Source organism: Channa argus, chromosome 8 (assembly GCF_033026475.1).
Source record: "Channa argus isolate prfri chromosome 8, Channa argus male v1.0, whole genome shotgun sequence".
Classification (NCBI taxonomy): Eukaryota; Metazoa; Chordata; class Actinopteri; order Anabantiformes; family Channidae; genus Channa; species Channa argus.
The window spans coordinates 13,281,214-13,297,171 of record NC_090204.1 but is presented as its reverse complement, the minus strand read 5'-3'; the positions used below and the strand labels follow the sequence as shown (position 1 = coordinate 13,297,171).

The 15,958-nt window shown below is 38.0% G+C and overlaps 1 protein-coding gene across 4 annotated transcripts in view; it reads right to left on the bottom strand.

Annotated features, from left to right (window-relative positions):
- negr1 (neuronal growth regulator 1) overlaps nucleotides 1-15,958 on the bottom strand; it is a 156,110-nt gene that overhangs the window by 10,116 nt on the left and 130,036 nt on the right. For 2 of the 4 annotated variants that reach the window (XM_067513239.1, XM_067513242.1), the window contains one exon: nucleotides 4,582-4,685. The exons of the other annotated variants lie outside the window; for them this stretch is intronic. In XM_067513239.1, the coding sequence (XP_067369340.1) occupies nucleotides 4,612-4,685 (74 nt within the window). In that variant the 3' untranslated portion in view covers nucleotides 4,582-4,611. The remainder of the gene's footprint in view (nucleotides 1-4,581; nucleotides 4,686-15,958) is intronic. 4 annotated transcript variants of the gene reach the window in all.

Genomic DNA, 15,958 nt, shown 5'->3' with positions numbered 1-15,958 from the left:
GTTTGAAACAGCTCAGGCACATAATGCCAAACACAGTCTGGTCTCAGTGTGTGTGAGTACCCTCCTTTCAAATTCACACACTGAGGGATCTGTTAAGTGGTTTTAACAGTTCAAGAATTGGATATAAACATTCACAACTTTCCTGCATCTCCTGCCACAACGTCTGCTGCAGCTTCATGGACAATGACACAAAACAAAAAACTAAACTATACAATAAAATATGACCTTCTTGATACATGTCTCTTTGGGAGACTGCAGTCTAAAATGAGAATGAATCCCCTTCATACAGAATTTAGAAAAACTAATTGATAAGATAAGACAAACCTTTATTCACCCCACAGTGGGGAAATTTCTATGTAGAGCTGTTAATTAATTCCTTATATCCTGCTGTTCGGTTGTCCTGGTTTGGGCTCCAAAAAGGCTAAAAACTGTATGTATGTCAGATGCAGTTAATCTGGAGTGTGTGTTTAAGGGGAGAAATTAGGAATGAATTTAACATGTGTCACACTGATATTCTAGGACTTTCGTAGGTTTAATGCAGACTGGAGCAATAAAAAAAGAAAACAGTCTAAAATTACATTACAATGTGTTCACAGTTTTACAAGAAGCAAATAAAATTATGGCTTTTCTGTGTGGAGTTTGCATGTTTCCTCCGAGCTTCATTAGGTTTGCTCTGGGTTCTCCAATTTCCTCCCACAGTCCAAAGGCATGCACGTCAACTTAATTGGTGACTAATTTGTGTGAATGGGTGTCTGGAGGCGTATGTCTCTCGGTGTTATTCCTGAGACAGACTGGTGACCTGTACAGGGTGGACCCCGCCTTTTGCCCTATGACACATTTAGTGTGGTGGCAGTGTGGAAGAAACAAAAGACTTTTTATAACCACATCAACACTAGGACTTGGACTAGGATCCCTGATGCATTAAAATATGTACAAAATGGTATTATTCTAAATGGTCAAGATGCATCTTCTGTTTGGTAGGCTAAATTAAATAAATGTTGTTGTTGTTTGAAATTATCCTATGTTTTGTATGTAAATATTAATCCATAATCTTGCTTCCAAATAAAATTCACAGACAGGTGCCCAAGTAAAGAAAAAATTTGAATAAATGAGTTGAGAAATATAATGAATGCAGTGCATCTGTGTGGCTTGCCACTGCATGGTACAATTGAGCAATTAACATTCAATCAGGCTCTGTGGCATGTTTAAAGTGCTGAGCAGGCCTGTCTGGTTCTGATTCAGATCAAAGTGGAAAGAGGAAAAGATCTAAGTGACTTTGAAAGAGGGTTGATTGTTAGGGCAAGAATGACAGGAGCATTAGTCACAAAGATGTTTCAACTGGCTAGTGTTTCAATAGGCACAGCGACTAAAGTCGCATTTACATTTAGATCTATGGGGAACACATCAGTGAATATGGGATGGATATTATGCTTAACAGTACACATTTAATGATATTTGTGCATTAGTGTGACGTAACGAAAAACAAAGGAGCAACGCTTCCTCAGGTAACTCAAAATGTCAATCAAAGACACAGATAGCGATATTATAGTAAGATTGCAGTGTGTAAACCCCTGGTGCAAAGATGCATGCACATTTGAGAGTTTAGTGGTGCAAAAACTGTAGATACTGTTTTACAGAGATGTTAAAAAAAATAAGATTTCAACATGAATCTTCATGTATATACAATATATTTACTTTAGACTGACAAAGCCTACACATAATGTAAGACAGTCGCTATCTGTGCCATTCATAGGACTGGTGGTTTGATTGGCAGTTCCTCTTGGCCACATATTGAACAGTCCTTGGACAAGACACTAAACCCCCCTGTTGCAACACCATCATGTCCAATAACAATTTCCCAATGGGAATCAATAAAATACAACAAAATGAAAAACTGAGGCTCTTCTGTCAGCACATGATCGCCCGACACCTTACTAAGACACGTTATTTCCTTTATTTGCCTTTATATCTGTGCAGACACTATGTACTGCAAAACTGTTAGTTTCCACACCTGTGCTAAGGCAACATTGTTCTAAGTATAGTTTAGCTTGGCTAGATAGGCCTGGCTGCCTTTTAAATGCTTCACAAAATCAAAACTGTTTAAGAGTAAACAAGTCAAGGTGGTCTGATGCACTGGAAAAAGCTGCCAAATAAAAACAATGGATGCATCTGAAAGTGTGATGCACATCCAATTTGACTGTCTTCCAGACTTTATACTGTTATATTTAGAAGTGCTGAGTTGTGTTCTATCTGTACAATGACAATAACTGTGGAACACTCCTGGATGTTTAGGCTGCATGAATAAAAGAAAGACAATATCACTTCACACTAAAATGTGTCAAACGCAAGAAAAAAAGCTCTTAACCCTTATCTGCTCTTCTACACACATATACACACACCTTACTCTAAATCCACTTTAGCCTTTCCTCTGAGGGCTTATCCTGTCTGCCATACTGACACTATCGATGTGGAACTTTCATGGTTGCATAAATACCACAACCAATGATGGTGACACATGATCTTTTTCTTTGATGTGAAACTTTGCTTGGTGATTGGTGCTCCCAAGTCTGGGAGTACCACTCTCTTCGCTTTTGTGTTCCTGTTTTTCACATGAGGTCAAACATTATTGACTGGAATCACTGAGGGGAATGAGTCTGCGTTTACCGACAAATTGGACCGGTGGATTGACCCTTGGTTCAACTCATCTGGGTACCAGGAGCAGCAAATATCAATACATCTGGTAAAATACACACACAGGCGCGCACGCACACACACATCCCTTTTTAGATGAAAACAGAGCAGATGAATTCACATTTACATATAATACTCATCATCAAGTTGACTCACTGCTCTTGTGACAGTGAATGTGAGCACAGGAAAAGCCAGTTCAATTATACTGCATTCATACCATTAAAGGCAATTATGGCCGAATGTAAGGGTCACAATGTAGCCATATAAAAGGCGCTAACGCCATCGGTCTGGATAATCAAAGTTCCACCAGCGATTTCAAAAATGCTGTTTTATTGGTTAATAAGACCCAGTTGCAATTACTGCACTGCTCTATTAATGTTAATTTGTCCTGTACGATTTGTGAGGAAAAGAGTAAACTGAGAATTATTGAATTAAGTTTTCTCATAAACTGCTTTTAGTGTTAAAATACTGTTTCCAAGTTAGAGCGAAAACACATTTACTGTAGTCAATCTGGAACCCTGCATGCTGTGTCTCCAGAAGGATCTCATTCTGGAGAGAACATAAAATATCTCAACAAGGGCAAAGCAGGTTCATTATTATTGTTGTTGTTATGTTATTACTAACAAATCCCATAAAAAGACCAATATAATGAGTAATTTCTTTCTCAGTACTTTCTTTATATCCCAGTTGTCTATGGCATAGTCCTCAAAATGTTATTTCCTGATAATGATATAATTTTTTTCAACAACTCATTAATTATTGTAAAAATAATTTTAAAACATTAAATAATATAACATAAAATGACCATTAGTACATTTGCAGAGGACAATTTTCATTAGATTAATACACATTTAGAGAGTATTTATAGTACTAGAAAGTACTATATACCCATCACAATGAAATAGAAGGTGTAAACTACTGTATTTGGCAAAACTTTACAATTGGTAAATTTAAATTATTGACATGATATGAATTAAAGTGCAATAATGTGATTCCTGTAAATGTTGTCAACTTATGGATTGGAGGTCCTTCTGTCATAAAGAGAGGAAACTGCATAAACCTTTATCCACATAGTCCAGCTTTGGTACCAATCTTAGCTAATATTGCAGTTTAGCTAATGGGTGCAGTTTACCACTCTGAGAAACCCATGACTGATGCTGTACAAAGCAGATTAATCCACACATGAACAGAATATATTCGTGGTGATTTATCAGTCATCTGTCTGCTCTGGCTTAGACTAAATTAAGACTTGGTTTGATTTGTATAAAAAGAAAGTAGATGCCACTCATTTCAAAACCCATAATAATCAGCCAGTCCTCAACAAACAAAGTAAATGACACAGTAGTTGCAGGCGTGTAAAAGTAATGCAAATGAGCAACCACGGAGGCGGGGAATATCCCTCTGATTCTATTCTGTCTTTGGATTGCTTACTGTTCTTGTAAAAGGCACATGGGCCTCTTTCCAGTCATTTTCCGCTGTTTCATGTCGGGATGTAGATCTGTGGCTGGGGGCCCACCGGGAACCACCCACCATCACTAAGATCTCCCCATGCTAGATGGCAATAGGAATAACAAATGTAAAGCTAAAGGTCTAATCCTCTCGTCTTCTTTCAAAGGCGACTGGGATTTTTCTGTGCTAATTAACAGTGCCAGTGGTGACAGGAGTCTGGTTTGTGAAGAGCTCAACCCATTGATTGTTTCAAAGACTTTACAGTGATTCAGCAGGAATCATTCATTCATTCATTTATCACTTCAGAGTCAACTGCAACCTTGGTGTACTGAGTCCCAAGATTATTTGCGGAAGGTATTTGTCAGCATGTTGACTGACCTTTCCTCATTATTAGTAAATGTAAAAAGGGTAGATCCTTGTCAAAAGCCTTGAATAACTCACCGGCTGCAAGGACAGGGGAACACTAAAGGGTTAGTGGTTTCTGTTTGGGATCTTCAAGGCTGCACCGTTTAGCACTTGCATATCAGTTCCACCATTGAGAAGAGCTGAGGAAGAGATTGAGGAATTAATAAAGCAGAGAGCTGTGCAGAAGAAATACAAGTATATGTGTGTGTCATGAAGAAGTGTATCATTAACTGTCAGCCATAATGCCCCAGCCATCCACCACTTACAGCATGTACCCATCCATACACACGGCACCACCACCAAATGGGAAGATACTCAGGACGTAAGTGCTTAAACAGTATGTGTTGGGAGATTATCAATCACGGTAACACCACTCCAACTTTCACTGGGAGACTTTGGTATCGGCAGAGGGCCCGACTACGCTTAACTAATGCAGAGGAAGCTCAGCAGATCAGAAATCGCACAGATAAAACTACGCTTATTTAATGGCCAGACAACCAAGCCATTTCCTCAAAGAGAATGGCATTTCTGAATGTCATGACCTTTTCTAACCACGTTAAAACCCTCCAAGGTCTTCAAGGTGTGGTTTGTCAATAAAAAGGTTTTGGAGACTCGTGAGGAGCGATAAACAGAGAGAAAGGAGATGCATATGCTTAACTTTTAATGGGTGGTTTAATACTGTCATCTGCTGTTGGGCTGATTGAGAGGCTTTTCCTGATGCTTTTGCCAGTGATTTAAGTGGTGTGTGTGTGTGTATGTGCGCTAGATAAACTTCAATGCAAGACCATGCAGTTTTATTAGAATAAATAAAACAGAGAAAATAAATGCCAATATTTCAGGGTTACCTGTGTGATTGTGAGTGCAATTTAGTGTGATCCAGTGTGTGTTTTATTGCATAGACGAGGGTGTGTATTATTTAGTGGGTGATGGGCAACATGGGCTGAGTTAAGGGTAGGGGGAAATTGTCATGAAGAAAAGCTTTCTCTGTCTAGGCCTCTCAGAGATAATTGTCTTGCAGAGTAAAACTGTGCAGTAGCACTACCGAACTGAGCACATGGTTTATCCTGAGAGGGCGGATGGACGACACTGAAGACATCAAACTTGACAAAAGAAGTAAGGAAGCAATTAAAAAGCGAAGAGAAGGCATCTGGGGGGTGGTTTGAGAAGATGGTGACAAAAATCTTTGCTGCATAAGGACAGCGTTTATAGATCCACATAATCGATAACACACTGTTTTTAAAGGTGAGAAGAGTGCAGGATGTTAACAGGATTCATTTAGAAATCTCTCTCTGTAGAAAAAGGCAGGAAAGTGTGGTAAACCTTATATTCGAATAGCAATGAGCCCTCCCTATTACAGTTCTACCAGTATAAAGCAAGTATGTCTTTACTAAGAATTGATGTGTCGTTTGTCTCTGGACAGTTGTGATTTTAAAAGAAGCTTGAATTCTTTTTTATTTAGGATGGGATGCAAATCACTAGTTGATAGAGTGACGTCTTTAGTGACTAAAGTGAGCCAAAAGCACAGTATTGGATTGCATTAAATTCCAGAGTTGGTTGTACAAGTTATGGCTGATTCGTGTATAGTACTTTAAATTTGCTGGAATTTATTTGTGCTAATCTGTCAATTCAAGATGCTGTACCTCACCATATTCACACAAAATCTTCAAATAAAATCAATAAAACCAGAGACAATTAAAAGAAGGACGTGTCTGTATAAATAAAATGTCAAAACATTTCTATTGCGAGATAAAGATTTTGATGGTGGTATTTTAAATTTTACCCTGCATCAAGTTAAACATAAATTTGTGTAATATGGCTTATTGCTGTGTATTTGACACAAAACAAAAATAAAAAAAACAAAACTTAAAATATAAAACAGCAGCTTCAAAGCACTCTGTGACGAACATTTTTGCAACCTATATTTACATTTATTAAGGGTAGATTTACTGAGATGCCTCCAAACTTTTTCATGTGCTAAGTAACAGACACTCATACCTGAAAGCTGCACAGTACGACCAGTCAGTGTGACCACTGTGCAGCTCCACTGGAGCAGTTGTTATTAAGGGCCTTGCTTAAGGGTACCACAGTTGTGTTGATGAGGGAGGAGACAGTCACTACATTTTCACTTATCCCTCGCAGATTTTATACCTTGCCAGTCCAGTGACCTTCTGGCCACAAGCTTTTCTCTGACCTTTAGGCTACAATTGCACCTCTTAATAATAATTTCTATGCAAATGTGGGAGGCAGGGGTTTAGCAGAGGACACAGTGTGGACCAAGTGGGCGCAGTATCTTTACTCCTCAGGCCTCTTCCACTGAAGTGTCAGTCAGGTTTCTTTAAAGTGAGCAAACAAAATACTGTGTAATTCTAAAATGTATCACAGAGAGACATATAGGCACCCTCTAAGATTCAAAAACATGGGGAGAAAACATGCCATTGGTGGGTAGAATTCTTGAGGTTTTTGTATTATCAGGAAAGTTGGCATTGAAGACTCACACCCTCTGGCACAATCACGTGAAAAACAAGTAATCTGGTTGTAGCCAGCTGTCATATGCATATGAAACCTCACCACAACAGACCCAAGCCTGACTCTCAAAGTCACGAGTGATACTTACAAGAAATTGTTAGGAATGAAATTCATGCAGTATTTTAAAGTTGGCAAAAACGGTAATACACAATATTCATTGTTTTTCAAATATGAATGACAGAATGTTTTATACTTTTTGTTAAATAATACCTGGCCTAATGCAAAGTTACTCATGCAACAGCAAAATCACAAAGTGTAGCTCTTCCGAAGTAGCAGAAAAATAACAGATGTGATGACCTAATTATGCTACCAATCCACTAAAACATGAACACAAACAAGTAAATAAAGTGCAGGAATTATGTGAGAATTTAACTATTAAAATAAAAAAATACTTCTACCTTAGGTTTACCATACTCATATTAAGCAAAACCCAGACTGTGGATAGTATTTTAGCAAAAAAGTGAGGAATGGAATCTGTGACCCATCAGGCTATAGAGGATCAACTACAGTTTTAGAGAGTTTTAGTTTGACAACTGTATTTAAGAAAGAGAATGACAGATAGAGTGACATAGGCACTGTGTGTATTTAGCATACATGCCCTTTCTGCTGACCCAACACTAGCATAACACATGTAGTAATTGTAATTTAATGATCAAAGACGGTAACAGCTGTGGCCTCAGAATGATTATAATAAGCAAATAACAAAGAAGTGACAAAAACGTCACTGACCAAAAGTGGACAAACTATACTGTGTTTACTATGAAAAATGTTTTGGGCACGGTGGAAGGAGGATGATGGATACAAAAAAATGTTATTTTTTTATTGTGCAACACTTCTGTTAGGTCAAGTAAAACAGTATGATTACTAATAAGCTGTATTTATTGCATGCAAATAAATTCAACCCTCAATTAGCGCCCTCTGGGATGTTGCTCTACTAACTGGCGTTTTAAGCTGATGGCATATACAGCAGACAATTGCTACCAATCAAGATTATATCAGTTATGAAAACAATGTATAACTGTGCTATTTTCATGAATACCGCTTGAATGAATTATAATAAAAATTATAATAAAAAACGTTACACACATTTCTATTTAAAACTTTGTTTTAAATTTATGAGGCTAACAAATTGGAAGCTACCATTGCTAATCTTATATAAGAGATTCAAAGTTCCCATCAATATAATGTATTTTTGCTTATGTGTGGACTTGGTTTAACAGCACAAAATTGCTGGACCTAACATCACTGGTCCGCTTAGTAAACTTTACATGCATACAGTTTCAGGTCTGCGCATCTGTCAGATCATGGGACACACACAGCAGCCACATACAGCCCTGCAGAGCAAAGAGGTCACGGCGGAGCAGACAGAAGAAATGTGTACATCAACTGTATTCATTAAAAGTCCTTCTTGCAAGGTTGTGTGGAGGTGTGACTGTTTATTTGTGTTTTAGAACATAACCACTGTTTAACAATCATAAAAGAACGAGTTCTCTGATTTACAGATTTGCTCTCGCTAACACCTCTCATCCATTTATTTACTAACTATGTCACTCTATAGCTGCCCTCATTCTCACTGAGTTGAGAAGGAGGGGCCAGTAAATGGTGTGTTTAAGGACAGCAATGAACAAATCATATGGGCATTAGTAAGTCAACAACGTCTATCTACAAGAGACGGCTTGTTCTCATTCTTTAAAAAGAGAGTGGAGTGAATGTAGGACAGGCAGTGAAATTTGGGCACAACATCAACAAGAAGGGCTTTCAGATCCCTTTTTACCTACCTGCAGGACGTTAAAAAGAACAGGATTGGCTGTGAACTTAAGATCACTAGACTTATAAATACATTTGGGCCTGTCGTGTAGACATAGTGGGGGGTCTCATTGGCATGGGGCCCCGCCATGCCTGTACTATTGTAGGGAAAACACCGTAGGCTGAAATGACACTAAGACTAACAATAATTAGATCAATGCAATCAGAATTATGTTAAAAAACTGAATCAAAATTGAAAAATGTGCGCTGTTGTGAGGCTTTTTCAGATGTGGCAGGATTATGCACCTTGAGTGCACATGGCTGTGAATATGGAGAGTCCAGCTGATGTCTTAATGACAGGTACCTCCTCGGGTTCTTATCCCTCGTGAATTGAATATAAAACCTGAGAGCGATGCAGAAACGAATCCCTTAACGGCTGAAATGTGCATTTACTGTATTTCCAAGGGCAATGACAACATGTCCAAAGCCTTCTATCCATTGCTACTAAAAGTGTTGGGTCTTTTACCTTAAAATTACACCCATTTAACTCTGCTCAAGAGTGCTCTCACCAGAGATGAGAGAGAGGGAAGAACCTAAAGCACTGCATAGTGTGAACCCAGCACAATCTACAAATTGGCCAAAAAGCCACCTTTTCTGATTTACTGCAACCTCTACTGTAAGTATGTGGCTTTCTTCAATCATCCTTCTTAATGCACTAACCATTAGAGTCTGTCCAGAAAGAGAATATACCCTGGTGTCTCAATTATAGACCAAGACTAAATCTCTACGAAAGTCTTACGTGGCCATAAAAGGAAGTGACTATCCATTTTCTGCTCCAGCTCTCACACATCAACTGCAGAGTCCTGTTGGCTGTTGGGAGCACCAAAACACATCTTTCCAACTGAATTGTCATATTAATCACACTGACTGCTGTGGTGAAACTGCCAATTAAACCTGGGAAAAAAATTGAATTGGCAAAAAACAAAAACAAACCATAAAAAAAAGATTTTCTTCATCTTAAGAGTGAGTCCCCTGTTGTTGTTCTTTCTTCCTATTTGCAGAACTTTCAATTTAAGGAAAAAGAATTTAGGTTTTGTTGTAAATACAACATCAAAAATGGGGAAGGATGTCACAGACCCGAAAGTGCTACAATGCATTTTGTGCTTTGATCTTCTGGGTATAGCGGCAGATGTGAGAGATTTGGTGATCTGCAAACTCTGAAAAGTTATGCTAGAGAAAAAAATATAAGTGACAGCAACAAGGATAAAAGTACCGCCTGCAACAAGAGCTCAAATAAGAGGTGGGAATAAACACATGAATAAAAAAGATTCTTTGGCACAATTTAAAAACTGGAAGGGCCCTGACAGGTCTCACTTTTAATATATACCACCAATATTATTCCCCCAAATACTGAGAGATATCCATGAAAGATGAACAGAGACAAAAGTGAAGTCTGTGAAATAGTTTTCTTGTTCTTCTGAAGACATTTATTACAGTTTCTGTGTGCACTGCTGTGTTTCTTCGTGTGCGTGGGACTGACAGCGCAGACCAGGTTTGCATTTAATGGCCAGCACTCCTGAGGAGGTACAAAGTGGGAGAGATAATCAGAGGTAGAGAGGAGAGAGGTACATGTGGGAACGAGAGACCGTGAAAGAGAGAGACAGAAACAGAGACTCAGTCAGAGAGGTGTGGGGTGAGCATAATAATCTGCTGCTGGGGAGGAGGGCAGGACGGACATTTATATTAGAGACTGACAAACAGGTGAAAAGCTGTGCTTAAAATGAGTCTTTGCAGGGGGCAGAGAGGAATAGTGAAGGATAAGGCCCATGAAATATGGATAAAAATCTGTTTATGTAGTTAAAGTTGAAGGGAAGAGAGGTAAGTGGGCCTTTGTGGGAGTTCAAAATGTGTTTTGAATGCTCTACGAGAGGCTGGAGTCATGAGATGCATGGCAGGATACAGTGTATTACTTGACTGACTCATCTGAATATTCATTAGCCTAAGTATAACCCCAATTCCAAAAAAGTTGTGAAGCTGTGTAAAACATAAATAAAAACAGAATACAATGATTTGCAAATCTCATCAACTTCCAATGGTGATGGGAGTTGTGTACCATCCCCTCATCTTTAAACAACTGTCTGTAAATGCCTGGGAAGTGAGGAGACCAGTTACTGGAGTTTTACCAGATGAATGCTGATTGGTTTCCAAATTGGTTGCCCATGGTTTCCAAAAAGAATTTAAATTTTTGATTCATCTGACCACAGAACAGTTTTCAAGTTTGCCTTAAACCCTTTTAAATGAGCTTTGGCCCAGAGAACACAGTGGTGTTTCTGGATCGTGTTCACTTATGGCTTCTTCTTTGCATGATACAGCTTTAACTTACATCTGTGGTTTGCACAGTGAGCTGTGTTCACAGACAGTGATTTCTGGAAGTGTTCCTGAGCCCATGCACTGATGTCCAGTAGAGAATCAGGCCTGTTTTTAATGCAGTGCCTCCTGAGGGCCCAAAGATCACACACATCCAGTTTTGACCTTCAGCCTTGTCCCTTGTCCCTTGTGTCCCTTGTGAGATTTTTCCTGATTCTCTGAATCTTTTGATGATATTATATACTGTAAATTGTAGGATCTTCAAAGTCTTTCCAATTTTACATCGAGGAACATGTTTCTGTAATTGTTCCACAATTTTTAGACAGAGATTGGTGAAAAATCTTTACATTAGAGAGGTTCTGCCTCTTTTTATACCCAGTCATGTTACTGACCTGTTGCCAATTAACCTAATTAATTGTCAAATGCTCCTCCATCTGTTTTTGATTTGCGGAAATTACTTTTCCAGATTTTTGTTGCCCCTCTACCAACTTTTTGGAGATCAAAATTAACTAATATTTTCCATCAAATGGTAAAATGTCTCAGTTTCAACATGTGATATGTTGTTTATGTTATACTGTGAATAAAATATGGGTTGATGAGATTTGCAAATCATTGCATTCTATTTTTTATTGAGAAAGTATTGACTTTTTCAATTTTGATAGCACAGTTGTTAAATGTCATTTTTTTTGGTCCTTATTCTATACTCTGTTCCCCATATTGACGAAGTGAAAACAGAATTTTAGATATGTCTGTAAATGTATAAAAAAAAGAAAAACTGAAATATCACATGTATATAAGCATTTAGACCCATTGCTCAGTACTTTGTTGAAGCACATTTGAGAGAAATTACAGCCTCGTGGCTTTTTTGGGTATGATGCCAAAAGCTTTGCACATCTGGATTGGGCAGGTGTGTGGTTTCCTCCAGATATAACGTGTAGAATTGAGATTAGACAATCAGACGAGATAATCTTGTTCCTCACAATCAAGTGCTTTTTTGCAAACTGCAAGAGGGCTTACATGGGTTTGCACATATCCGCTCTGCAATAAAGCCCAGATGTATGAAGGGCTGCAGTGATGGTGGTCCTTCTAGAACTTTGTCCCATCTACACACAGAATCTCTGTAGCTCAGTCAGAGTGACCTTTAGGTTCTTGGTCACCTCTCTTCTTAAGGTCCTTCTCCCCTTGCTCAGTTTTCACAAGTTTTGGTTCTGTATACTTGAGCTATTGTGATATCTCAGTTTTTCCTTTTTCATACCTTTGCGAACATTCTTATGTTGTTTTGTTATTAAGATTTAGTTTTGGATATTTGTATTGACTATTGTAAACACAAAGATTGATCCTCATTCATTTGGACCTCTACAGTTTACCTGAGTGGACTTAGCATAGTTATCAGTTCACATTTTGTGCATAGCTAATGATGGATATGGGAAATGTGGCTTTTGCATGCTTGAGGTTAGGCACTTTAGTAAAGTTAAACAAAGATAGTGTTTACGGGGAGTCAAGAAGCAAACAATATTTCTGATGCAGTGTGTTCTTCACTTTGTCATCACTTTGTTTTAAAGCACCCTTCCCTAAACAGTAAAACACAATCAATTTCATTGCCGGTATCTTCCAAATTTAACTAATCAGAATTAGCACACAGAATGTGTTTTGGGGGCACTGTAATAAATAGCCCAAACTGTCACAGCAAAAGAAAACCTAATTTGTAACAACTAATATCACACAAACAACTAAGTAGCAATCAGCCAAATAGCAAAAATAACACTTCCCTTGATTAACACTCATTTAAAAGAATTAGAGAGAGAAAACAGAAGATCATACAGCAATCATTTTGTGAGCCATTATAATATCAAAGTAACTCTTTCCATTTGTGAAAACATATGCTGTTACAGTATGGTAATGCAAATGTAGTTAGAAGGCAGTGGACTGGCTAAACAATTAAATGAACTCGAGAAACATTGGCCCACTTTGAGATTTCAAAGGATCATGGTGTGAAGCTCTAGAGCACTGTAAAATGAGATAATCAGTGGTCTTACTAAATTCTAGATATATCCAGTATAATGTGCGTTATGAGGTATGCTTGTATATGCAGTGAATGGAGGCTTTTGTTTTCCTGTATACAGTGCATCTCACGACATTTATACTTTGAGTAATGGAGTGAATGCATCTTTAACTTGCTAAGCACATTTTGTGTCTTTGAACAGTTTTTCAAGAGAGGAAGCACACAAGCTTACAGTTCCACAGGCAAAAACCCATCATGTATTTACATTGTCCAGAAATCTAGGGGTGAGGTATGACAGATGACAAGTCGTCTGCTTATCAGGCTCTTCCAGAGATGATTGGGAAAGTTAGCACTGGGCAAAATAATCACCTCAAACAAGCCTTACGGGACAGGAGTCAGGGTGGCGGTGCAGTGGTGAGAGGAGGGTTCAGAAGGGGTTTGCACGGCTCTTGATCCTGCCACCCTATAACTGATAAGGCTAGTAGAAAATGCAGTGCAGGAAAGGATTATCTGTGGGTAGCTCAGTGTGTCTGACACCAGGCATGCTGGCTAAAGTGAGGCAGGACTGTTTACTGTAGAGGCTTCTCCAGCCATTTCATACTAGTATCCTGTCCTCTAGGATTTACAGTACCAGTCTACTCAGACAAGACCTTAATACTTGTCAGTTTATTCCATCCAACTGCATTTTTCATAAGAGCAGTGTATTTTTACTGCCATTAGCTTGGGGTGACTCACAAACCTGAGTAGTCAGTAGTTACATTGCTGCCTAAATTGCCACTTGACACAGCTCAACTTCAGCTCTTGTGCTTCTGGCTACAGAAGTGTAAAGGCATGATATATGCTAGCATTGTTCAAAAGTAGCAGTTCTTTGGTGAAAGTTCCCTATGCGCAGGAGTTCTATGAGGTTTACCTGACAATAAAGACAAACACTGCATTTACAATACTTACATTTGAACAAAAGCATGTTAGTATGTTCTTACTTTAGCAGGTTTGGGAAGTCTTCCATACATTCAGCGTTACTAGAGTCTGTGCTTGTTATAAAACAGGGTACCTGGCTCTATTTGATAAGAAATGTGTGTCAGATTTCTTATCTGCTAAGATAATCAGCTGTCTGAAAAGATAAGATATGGCTTTGCCATTAAATGAACTTTAGAACAGATGAAGATGTTATTACATAGTTAGTAATTTGGACTGACTGTGGCTAAGGTGAAACAAAGGACATGCAGGTCTATTCAGCTCATTCAGGGACAACAAAGGAATCCAATATCAATCTATAAGTATCAGTATCAACGTCAGCAGTAATCCTGATGAAAATTAGGACATACTGTGACAGTGAAAATGAAAAACTGTGTCTTGAAGCCTAAGACATATTGATTTAGTTTTTCATTTCATGCTTTTTGTGACTGTTCCACTTTTCTTGGCATACATGTTAATCCAGGTTTACTACAGTATATAGGTAATTGATAATAATCAGTATTCTAGCAATGTAAGTCGACATTTGGCATATGGAGCATATGCTTTGGAATATAGTGCTATAACTTTGTCTGCACTTCTACAAGGGATAAAGAGCAGAAACCCGTTGCTAATCTTTAGAATAAAAAATGAGTAATATTTACATGATATGCAATTTGTCATTCAATATGTAAAATAATTCACAGCGAATTTTTGAACACGGAAGACAGTTTCTCCATTTCAGTGAATGTTTCTTTCATGCTGAAATGCAACTAAAAATAGAACTTTTGTTTGATGTGACACCATATTGACAATAGCCTCACAGACAAAGCAAAGATGCTCTTTCAAACAAAAGGAAATACAGCGAATCTGAAAGTCACTTCGCCTTCATTACAAGCCTATAGCTGACAGTAACCAATATTCAGTCTCAGCAAAAAGTGAGAAGCTCCTCTATTTACAATCAACTTCCTCAGATGAACTGGACTTCTAAAAACTTTAATTAAAATGTTACTTCAAACACTTTATCACTATTAATTCCCACTGGGACCAAACATGAAACAAAAGGCATGAGAGCAAGTCTAAAAGTTATTAAATATTAATGAGCGTAGTTAAAGATGCATTATGTATTAGGGCTAAAGTTAGAATATGTTGCAACAGTATTTAAAAAAACAGGCAGATGCAAATTTAATCAAAAAATTAACACATTACATGGTTTCAAAGACAGGCTAAATGTGCTTATGCATTTTATCCAGTAATAGTTTGTCTAATATTTACTAAGTGATGGCCAAGAGAGAATATTAATTTAGAACTTAAGAGAAAAATGCCAAGTTGTTTATTTATTGAGAAGGCCTTGCGCAGTGTAATATCAACAAAATGTGCCTAAGGGTCCAAGTTGTACTAACATCAGATTACAAAATAAAGAATTGAAAAAGGAAATGCACACCCTAACCTTGTTTTAAGTCATCATCCAAAGAAGTCATTACCTCAGTTCCAGGCATAAATTAGATAACTGTCCTTTGAATAAAAAAAGCTTTACATGCTTACTAAAATAATTTGATTAACACAGTTTCCTGAGCCTTGGGGAGCTGAGTGAGTGACTTTTGAATTTTGGAGGACTTTGGTAGAATACTTAATAAGAAAGATTATCCCTTTGATGTTGTGCCTTGGACCTCGAATAAAGGAAGATATATGACCGAGCCTCACTCTAAATCAATCAGAAAACGGTCTTTATTAAGCTGGCGAAGCCTTCAATTTATAAATATCTACATACAGAACTGATTGGACTCTTTCTTTCACTGTGCAAATAGGAAAAATGCAGGC